At 73.9% G+C, this 9614-nt stretch overlaps 1 protein-coding gene, 1 non-coding gene and 1 pseudogene across 2 annotated transcripts; all 3 read right to left on the bottom strand.

The window, feature by feature from the left end:
* Positions 1-101: 101 nt before the first annotated feature.
* On the bottom strand, positions 102-210 carry LOC119233186 (U6atac minor spliceosomal RNA; annotated as a pseudogene).
* A 793-nt stretch (positions 211-1003) lies between these two features.
* LOC119233185 (U6atac minor spliceosomal RNA) lies at positions 1004-1126 on the bottom strand. The gene has a single exon (XR_005122335.1). It is a non-coding gene; the product is annotated as a U6atac minor spliceosomal RNA (small nuclear RNA).
* Positions 1127-1462: 336 nt separating this feature from the next.
* Positions 1463-9192, bottom strand: LOC119233068 (uncharacterized protein DKFZp434B061-like). Its single transcript, XM_037495502.1, has 3 exons — positions 9012-9192; positions 8197-8336; positions 1463-2824 (listed from the first exon to the last, which is right to left on the bottom strand). The coding sequence occupies exons 1-3, from the start codon at positions 9190-9192 to the stop codon at positions 1463-1465; spliced, it is 1683 nt and encodes a 560-aa protein (XP_037351399.1).
* Between the last annotated feature and the right edge of the window lie 422 nt (positions 9193-9614).

The following is a 9614-nucleotide window of genomic DNA, read 5'->3' as shown; positions in this document are numbered from 1 at the left end:
AGAGTTTTTACCGTAACCTTCTGCCGTTTTCTGGGTTCCCTGCCGGGCGCCCCCACGGCCAGGCCGCTCTGCTGGGAAACGCCGCCCCCCTGCACCGGCTCAGAAGCGCCTCGGGGTGCTGGTTGCAGGGTGTGTGCGCCGTGTTGCAGGCCGAAGCCTCTTCCATCCTTGTCAAGGGGAGTGCTAACCTTCTCTCCTTTCTCACAACACGGCCCGGCCTGCGCGGGCGCCGTCCGGAGGACTCGGCGAGATCACCGAGTCGGGGAGCCTCGCAGACGTGCGCCCCGGGACCGCGGGGCGAGACCCCCGCCCTGAAGCAGCACCAGATGCTCCGGTTGCTCGTTGCTCGCCCCGGCAGCGTCCCCCCCGTCGCCCCGCGCGCGCCCACGGACACGCGTGCTCACGGCTGGGATGGCCCCGGGCCCCACTTGCATTTCTCGGCGAATCTCAAGCTTTGGGGGCCGGAGCACCCCGCGTGCCCGCAGCGGCTCCGCGCCGGGCTGGTGGCCTCGCGCCCTGTCCCGGGAGCGGGCCCGGCCGGGGCGCCCAGGACACGGCCCGCGCGCTGTGCGCTTCCCGCGGCGGGGCCCGCGTGGGGGGCCCTCCGGATCGCCCCTGGGCGTCCTGCCCGGGATCCCCAGGGCCGGCAGAAAAAGCGGGACCCTGCGGCTCCTGGGCGCCTGCTGGGCCTGAGCCTGCGGGGAGCGTGCTGGCAGCGGCAGGGCCCGGCGGGCGCGGGCCGGGGCGCGGGGCGCCGCTCACGAGTGACCGCAGTTCCCGCCCGGCCCGGGGGAGCCTGACAGCCCCGGTGCCGCACGGGGAGGGCACCCCCCGGGCGGCTGGGCACCGTGGCCAGGCCAGGCCCCGCGGCGTGGCGCCTGCCAGGGAGCGCAGCGCAGCGCAGCGCAGCGCAGCGCAGGCCCGAGGCCAGGCCCGGCGTCTGCGGGGGCCGCGAGCCCCGAGGGAGGGGGACACCCCGCCCGCGCCGGGGCCCCGCGCGGCGGGAAAACAGTGGTTAGATGCCACGAAGTAGGTGGCAATGCCTTAACCGTATGCGTGTTGCAGGCCGAAGCCTCTTCCATCCTTGTCAAGGGGAGTGCTAACCTTCTCTCCTTTCATACAACACGGCCCGGCCTGCGCGCGCGCGCTACTTAAGGGCCCGGCCGCGCGCCGCCTTTCGCTCACGGCGACGAGCCGGCGCGCCCCAGAAACGCGCGCGGGGACCAGGCCCCGTCGAGGGGGACACGGAGCCTCGCCCCACAAGCCCGCGTGGAATCTCAGCGCACAGGAACAGAAATCCCCGTCTTTTCGCGCTTGAACCCCGCTAATATATTCATAGAGTCAGCCAATCAGAGGACGAGACCGCCCCCGGAAGTCCGCGCTCCTTCAGGAAGTAGATTCCCCCGGAAACAAAACAGGGCAGCTCACGCCCTCCACGACACGCTCGGGACGGCGGGAGCCCTCAGCGGAAACGGAACGACGAGCAGCGAATCAGAGGCCGAGAAGGGAAGACCCGCCCCAAGCACTTCCGGAGGCGGCCCCGGGCTTGGAACTGTGGGTAGTGGCGGCGCGGGGCACGCGAGGGGGGCGGCCTGCGCATGCTCCGCGTCCCGTCGCCGCCAGGGCGCCGCGCATGCTCGGAGCCTGCCTCGCGCGGCGTCTGCTGAGGGTTCGAGCCCCGACGCCCGCCCGTGCTGGGCGCGCTCAGCGGCTCCCTTCCCCGGCCTTGCAGGCGGAGCCCGCGCCGTCGGGGGACCCGAAGCCCCCGGCCGGGCCGGCGTGTGCGCAGGCGTGGGAGCCGCCGAACCCCGGGGCGCCCCGCCACGTGTGTGCTTGTGTCTGCCTGGCACGTGCGTGCGCGGCGGGGTGCCGGGGCGCGTGCGCAGAGCCCGGCGCGGGCCGGGGGCGCCGGGGCTGGGCTGAGGGGCGACGCCGGTGCCCGGGCCCTGCGGGGCTCTCGCGGGCCTCGTGTCCGCGGGGCGGACGCGCGGAGGAGAGTCCGGAGCCCTCGGGGCCGTGCGGGGAGGGCAGCACCGGGGCCGCAGGCGGGGGCCCCGGGCCGGCGTGTCCCAGCCCCCGGCCGGTCTCCACCCTGGGCTTCTCCGGGCTCGCGCTCCCCTTCCCGCTCCCGCCGCGCCCCGGCCTCCGCGGCCCTCCCACGAGCGTCTCCCCCGAGCGCGGCCCTCAGAAGCAACAGCAGCTTCCGGCCGCGTGGCAGCGCCGGGCCCCTCAGGCAGGGCCGTCCCCATGGCGGGCAACGCCTGAGAGCCGCCCCTGCGGGCCGCCCCGGGGGTGCAAGGACACGCGCGTGCGCGGCGCTCAGACTCTGGCGGGGACCCCGGGGTGGGGGCAGGTTGTGGGGTAGGGGGGGGAAAGGCTTCAGGCTTTCCCGCGCTCCCACCGTGCACGCACACTCGGCCCAGCGGCGTGGCGTGTGCGGCGTGGTGAGCGTGGCGTGCGTGGCGTGGCGCGGCGTGCATGGCGTGGTGTGCGTGCGTGGTGTGGCGTGCGTGGCGCAGCGCGAGGACGGAGGTGAGCGGCGGGGCGGGAGGACGCCGGCGCGCGTGGGGACGCTGGCGCGGCTGGGTGCGCCGCACGTCACGGCCCTTCCGCAGCGCGCGCAGGCGCGGGAGGGACACGTTCCCGCGTGGCCTGCGCGGGCCTTGGGAGGCCGGAGGCCGGGAGACTCGTTGCGGCCACAGGCCCGGGGCGGGGGCGGGCGGCGGGGCGGCTCCTGCTTCTCCCTCGCGGGGCCCTGGCCGGGGGCGCGGGAAGCGGGCCGGGCGGCCCCGGGCCTGCGAGGAGGGGCTCCGGGCGGGGCGGCCTGTCCCCGAGGTCAGCGGAAGCGGAGCCGCCCCCGCCGCCCCCGGGCCGCGCGCCCCCGGCCTGTTCCCCTGCGGGTGGGGCGCGCCCGGGCCCTGGCGTGACCCCCGCGCGCGTCCCGGCGGGGCTGCCCGAGCCGGCCCGGCCCGGTCACCGGAGAAGCGCAGGGCCCAGGCCTCGGGGCCCGGCCTCCGCGTGCCGCGGACACCGCGGGGTCCCCCGCGCCCTTCACAGGGAGCCCCGGGAGGGCGGGGGCGCACCGGGGGCCCGCCGGGCGCAGGGCTTCGGGCGCGCCCGGGGGACGCGCGGGGGGCGCGGGGCGCCTGCTGGCCGGAGCCCCGCCGCGGGGGCGCCCCCACTTCTCTCCCCCCCGCACCCTGCCCGGCCGGCTGCTCGAGCTCGAGCTTCCCGGCCTCGAGGAAGCCCCGGCCTCGCCGCGGAGGCCTCCCGGGGTCGGGCCCGGGCCGCCGGGCCACGGCCTGAGCCAGCCCGGGCGCCCGCTGCGCCGCCGCCCCTCGCGGGTGTGCGGGAGCCCCGGGCCGGCGGGGGGCGGGCGGGGGGCACGACGAGCCCCGCGTGGGCCGGCTCTCCGGAGCCCCGGCAGCGTCTGCTGCGGGGGGCGGCCCTTCCGGGCCCGGAGCGGGCCGGGCGAGAAGGGCGCTCCCGCGACCCCGGCCCCGCTGTCTGAGCCTCTCGGAGTGGCCGCCGGGCCAGAGGGCCGGCTTCGGGGCGCCGGTGGCCGCCGCCGCGCGGACCTTGGGGCCCGGCAGGCCGCGCGCGGGGCGTCGTGGGCTCGTGCCGGCTCCCCTGCCGGGGCGGGGCGGGGGTCTGCGCGCGGGCGGCCGGGCCCCTCGGCGGCCCCGCGTCCCGCCGCTGCGCCGCTCCCCAGCCTCCGCCAGGGGGCGCGCGCACCGCCGGAGCCCGAGCACCCGGGGCGGGCGAGGGGCCCCGCCTGGGCGCCGCGCCCCGGGCCCGCCCCGGCCTCCTCGCGCGCGGCCGGCTCGGGGGCTCGGCCGGCGCCGCCCCGATGGGAGCGCCGGGACGCGGGCGGCGGCTGCGCGGGCCGCCGGGCGCAGCCGGACACGGGCCTGCCCGGGCCCCGGAGCCGCTCGCGTGGCCGCGCAGGGGCGCCCGCTCCCCTGCAGCCCTCGGCCCGGCCCCTGGCGCGGCTCTGGGGACCTGGCGGGCCCGGCCCGCCTGCCGCCCTGGTGCCGGCCGCGCCCTGCTCGCGGCCTCCCGGGTGCCTGCGAGCCTCCCGGGCGTCGGCCTCTCGCGGGCGCGGCAGGGGCCAGGCCACCCTCGGGGAGGGACTCTGCACCTGGTCTGGACGCCGTGGCCGCAGGATCCCCGCGAGCGCCCCTCCGCCGCGTCCTCGGCCGTCGGGGAGTGGGGGGCTGGCGTGGGGTCTCGCGGCCGCCCGCCGCGCCGGCCGGCCCCCCTGAGGCCTCCCGAGTCGGGGGCCAGCAGCGGGCCCCGGTGACCGCGGGGGTGCGGCTCCCCCGGGCCCCTGTTAACAGCGACCCCCGAGCTGGGCGCCGGGAGGAGGCCCGGCCTTCCGGGCTGGCGTTGGCCGGGCGTCCTCGGTGACCTGGCCGGCCTGGTGGGCCCCGAGGCACAGGAGCTCCACGCGGGCCGAGCCGGGCTGCCTTCCTAGGGACGCACCCCCAGCACCGGCTCCCCGGCTCCCCGTGGGCCCTGGGGGAGGCCCAGGGAGGAGGCATGGCAGAGGGGGGAGGTGGGACAGGCGGGATCAGTCCCTGCTGGGCCTTCCAGAACTTTCTCAGGCTGCCCGCTGGCTGCCCCTCTGTCGCCCAGACGCGGTGCAGCGGGGCCGGCTTGGCTTCTTCGCCGCGTGGTCCTCTGGGTGGGGCTGGGGGTAGCCACCGCCCCTCCCCGGAGACCGCCTCGGCGGTGTGATTGTGCCTGGCTGTGGCTCTCGGGCTCCAGGAGGGGGAGACAAACGGCCGAGCAGTCTGGCCGCAGTCTGGCCGAGGTGAGGACCCAGTGGCTCGTGCACGCTGCCCCACCCCCGCCCCACTCGGTTACCCAATGCTGGTGAGCCCCTCCCTGCTGCACCCCTCTTTCCAGCTCTGAAACAGAAGCACAGACAGCCTCCCTTGCAGGGCTGCTGGGGGGGGACCCAGAAGAAGACCTTGCGAAGGCTGTAACCTCCCTTCACTCAGGGGCCCTGTGCCTGCTGAAGACCTACCGTGTGGGCTGCCCCACGCCCAGCCTCCAGAGGAAGACCATCCCTCCAGGGCCCTGCTCTTGGGGCCTCATGCCAGGGGAGAGGGGCAGAGAGCAGATGGCCCCTGGGCTGGACTCCTGAGAGCTCCGGGCGGGGGCGCACAGAGCAGATGACCCCCTGGGAAAGAGGGGAGGGAGGGACCTGGGAACAGACACGGTCTGTGTGAAGGTCCTGGGGCAGGAAAGAGGGGCCCCCCACACTCCCGGCGCTGGGAAGAAGCGCGGCCTGGGAAAGCCCAGAGAGGGGGTGTCGGGGAGGCTGCAGGGGAGGGGCAGGTAATAAGATCAGATCCCACAGGGCAAAAGCGGGCAGCATGGAGGGCGCCAGCCTGGAGGGTCACTGCAGTTGCCCAGGTGCGACATGGGACTGGCCGGCACCGGGTGGGGTGGACGCGCCACCCTGATTCCCACCAGGAGCCCAGCGGCCCCTGCCCTACCCGTCCACCTTGTCTAGGGCCCCAGCGCTGCTGTTGGGGGCTGGAGCTGCTCTGGCCAGGCAGGCAGGCAGCTCAGGTCCTCTCCAGCCGGCCGGCCCCAGCCGGCCCTGACTGCCACCGTGCCCAGGGCGGGTGATGCTGCCCTGACGGGGCGGGGGCAGGGGTAGACGTGTGCATGTTGGGAACTTGAGGGTGCAGCTCTGGACACGCTTGCTGGTCCCTGTGGCCGGGGCATGGACCTTCGCGATGCCCAGTGGGGGGGGACCCCCAGGGCCAAGACGGAGGCACCACCTGGGGCCACCCTTGGCAAGGGGGTTGGGCGGTCACTGTGTGGCCTCGTGCCCATGTCCGTGGCCTCCCTGTGGGTGACAGCTTGGGGTACCGCTGTCCCCTCTGGGTCTGGCTCTGTGCCAGCTGGGGCCCCCCTGAGCCATGAGCCGGTGGATGTCCTGTTTGGGGGCTTGGAAGCAGGACAGGGTGGGTGGCGGCAGAGAGGGAGTGGGGGCGTCTCAGCCATGTGCCCAGGCCCCACCTGAGAGCGGACAGTGGGCAGGGCAGGCACTGAGGAGGCCCACAGCATGGGACAGGGGTGATGGAGCTGCTAGTGGCTCCTTCTGGGCTCCTGGGGTGTCGTGACCCTTGACCTGTGGCTCTTGGCTCTGGCATTGCCTGAGGCCCCAGCAGCCTCTGCTACTGTAGCCACTGGGCCTGGTCCCTGCGGGTCCTCGCTTGGGCCTGCCCACAGGGGAGAGGGCTGGCGGGAGCCAGAAGGCTGCAGGGGACCAACTCAGCGCTCCCGGTCAGCGGTGGGGCAGCGCCGGGTGTGGTGCACTGGAGGGGACTGTCCAGATTTGGGGGTCGTCGGGCTCTTTGAAACCTAGGACTACAAACAGGGCTCAAAACCGGAGAATGGTTTTTCCTGGTAGCACAGGGGTTGAGTCTCAGAGCTGTCCACAGCCACGGCAGCACGGAGTTCGATTCCCGGGCAGGGAGCTACCCACAGGGCGCAGCAGACCTCTCCTGTCTCCCCGCTGCTCCCCGCTCTGTCTCTGGGGAGTCCCCTCACTCCCGCCTCTGGCCTGCACCCCAGCTCCCGTATGCATAAATAACTGAATCTTTAAAAAAAAAAACAAAAAAAACCCGGAGAGCTGTTCTCGCCAGCTCTGGGGGCCGGAGGTGAGCCTCAAGGCGTCAGCGGGCCGGACTCCCGGGGCTGCAGGGGAGGGTCCTTCCGCCCCAGCTCTAGGCCCAGGAGGCCTTGGCCGGGCGATGCTCCCGCCTCTGCTCCATCTCCACCGGCTTCGCTGCCTCCCGGGGCTCCCCGTGTCTGCTTTTTTAAGGCCCCTGGGTTTGGGGTCCACCCGATTTCAGGGTGTTCTCATCCTGAGATCCTCGGCTCAGATCCATCTGCGAAGACCCTCCCCACGTGACCTTGGCTTCGGGGCCTCCCTGTGCCGGGCTGAGCGGACAGGGGACCCCAAGGCCACACGTCAGGCCGCCGTGCAGCTGAGAGGGCAGCACTGCCTGGGCTCTGACCTCCAGATCTGCGGACATGAAATGGGGGGCTGGGGCCAAGCTGGGGCTCCCCCCGGGGTGCCTGGGCCCCGGGCCTTCCCTCCAGCACACGGCGGCCCCGGCTCCCAGCGGGCCGGCTCCTGAGTGGGCCACCAGCTGGGCCGGCGCCCCCCGCCCCTGCCCGGGCCTCTTATTTATTTACCCTGGAGTAACCCTGCTGCCGCCTCGGCCCAGCCGGGAGCCGGCGTCCTCCGCGGCCGTGACCTTGGGATTCGGCCGAGAGCGCCTCCTTCCTCCCAGGCGGTGTCCGGGGCGGGCCGGCGGCCATTCGCACGGCTCGGGCTGCCCGTGTCGGGCACAGGCGGAGGGCGCCTGGCTGGGCGCTGCCGGGAGGGGTAGGGCCCTCTCTCCGCGCGGCTCCGGGGGGCGTGGGTGAGCCTGCGGGCCTCCGGGGCCTGGCCAGGCCTGGGGGGGCGATGGAAGGCCTGGGGTGTCATGGGTGAGGGCTCTGGCTGGGGGTCTGGGGCACTTTTCTGAGTGAAGAGCACATTTCGGGGTTCTCGGGACCTGAGCGAGCCCCCGCTGGGGTGCTTGGGAGGAGAGCGGTGGAGAGTGAGTGGACGCTGGCGTTGGTGGAGGACACTGAGGCCGAGGGGAGCCAAGGTGGAAGTACCCCCGTGGGGGCGGGGGCTCGGGGCAGCTCCCCAAGAGCTGGCGGTGAAGGGACGCCCTGCAGGCCGACTCTGGCCGGACAACGGCCGCGCGCAGAGGCCTGAGGCGCACCGAGCCGGGCGGCTGTCAGCCCCGCGCCAGTGAGCCGCCCGCGCCCCCGCCCAGGCTCCCGATGTGCCCTCCGCTGCGGCCCCAGATCCTGCCCTCTGGTGTCTCCCCATTCCTCAGCCTGACACCTCCCGCTCCCCCACCCGGCCTGAAGGGCAAGGCTAGACACGCCCCAAGCCTGCCTTCTGTCCCCCATCCTGGGCCCTGGGCCCCTCCCCCGCCCTCCGCTGTGCCTCCCTCTCACTGCGAGCTGCTGCCGCGGCCCCACCCTCACCCAGGGCCCCCGGGCCCCAGCGCCCCATTCGCCACCGTTGTGCTGCACCCCCTGGAGGCAGGCTCCCCTCGAAGCCCCGTCTTCTCCCATTCACGACTGCCCACACGAGCCTCGTCCCACCCGGGGCTGGGCCGGGCACCGCTGTGGTCGGAGGGACCGGGGAGCAGCGCGCCTCGGCCGGGCATCGTGCACGGGGTCCACGCGCATGCCTTTGAGTGTCCCTGACTGCCCGGCTGCCCCCCCCTCGAGTTCAGGGCCTCCTGAAGGGGGGGGCAGGGGGTGACGGGCACATCGCCCCTCCCTCCTTTTCCCCGCCTGGCACGGGGAGCGGGTCCGGTCCAGGGTCGGAGGGGTGCAGCAGTACAGGCGGGCAACACCCACGCCGGGGGTATCGGGGTGAAGGTGTGTTCAGGCAGCGGGAGGCGGTCACCCCATGGTCTCTAACACTGCCGGTGAAGGAGCCCCTGGAGGGTCAGGTCGCGGGGTGCTCCAGTTTCAACCCCGAGCTGGGGGTCAGGGGCGTGTCAGGTATCAGCACCGCTGGGTTGGGGGGCTCCCCCAGGCTCCGGCTGGGGTGGCGGGACCTGCTGGAGGTCGGGTTACAGCCCATGTTTCTCCAGGCCCCGGGGAGGCAGCGCTGCGAGCATCTGTGCTGCCAACACACAGGCGCGTTCCCCGGGAAGCAGGCTAGGAAAGAGCGGCCCGCTCTGGGCCCGGGCCCCACGTCCCGTGTGGGGGTCAGGGTGGCCAGCGTGCCCCCGGCAGCTCGCATCTGGCCGGCCCCCTGCGGCTGGAGCCAGCCCCAGCTTTGGCCGGCCCAGTGGGGTGACCCTGCCAGTCCCGGGGCGGTGCCCGGGCTGCGAGGGCCTGTGCTCCCCGCACGTGCGGGCGTCACCCCGACACGCTGACCCGCCCCTCGGGAGCGCTGCGCTCACGTTTGACCTCCGTGAAGTGGCCGCCCTGAGCGAGCCCCGCGGCCGAGTGCTTCCCGACGGCGCGACCTTTCTGCACGTCCAGGGGCGCCTGTCCAGGGCGGCCCCCGCGCGGTCCGTGGCAGAGGTTTTCACTTTCTCTTTGGCGCTTGACTTTGTTGTGTTTTTGGGTTTTTTTTTGCATCTCAACGTTGACTTTTTTCTAATGGGATCAAGTGGCTCTTTGAAGGGGGGTCTCGGTGAGTGTGGGGGCAGCCAGCAGTGGAGGTGGGGGGCCCCCGGGACCGCCCAGTCAGGGTGCTGCGCCCTTCCTGGAAATGGGCTTCGTGGGGGATGTTTGGGGTCGCCCCTTTGGCCGTCGTCAACCTAAACAGGACGTGCCGTGCAGAGACAGAGGCCGCGCTGTTTGTTTGTTGGCCAGCAGAGATAGGCGAGCGCGAGCGTGCGTGCGTGCGAGCGAGCGGAGGAGAACGAGGCAAGACGCAGCCAATTAGTAGTTTAAAAAAAGCCTTTGTCTATCTTTAAAACCCACTTCCTTTTGCGCCGGCGCTGTGTGGGGCCAGCCCCGTCCCCAGGCCCAGCGATCTGGCGTCCAGGAGGGCCCTT

The sequence above is a fragment of the Talpa occidentalis genome, unplaced genomic scaffold (genome assembly GCF_014898055.3).
Source record: "Talpa occidentalis isolate TD23 unplaced genomic scaffold, MPIMG_talOcc4v2.1 talOcc4.7, whole genome shotgun sequence".
NCBI lineage: Eukaryota > Metazoa > Chordata > Mammalia > Eulipotyphla > Talpidae > Talpa > Talpa occidentalis.
The sequence above is the reverse complement of the archived record's forward strand: the minus strand, read 5'-3'. Positions and strand labels throughout refer to the sequence as shown.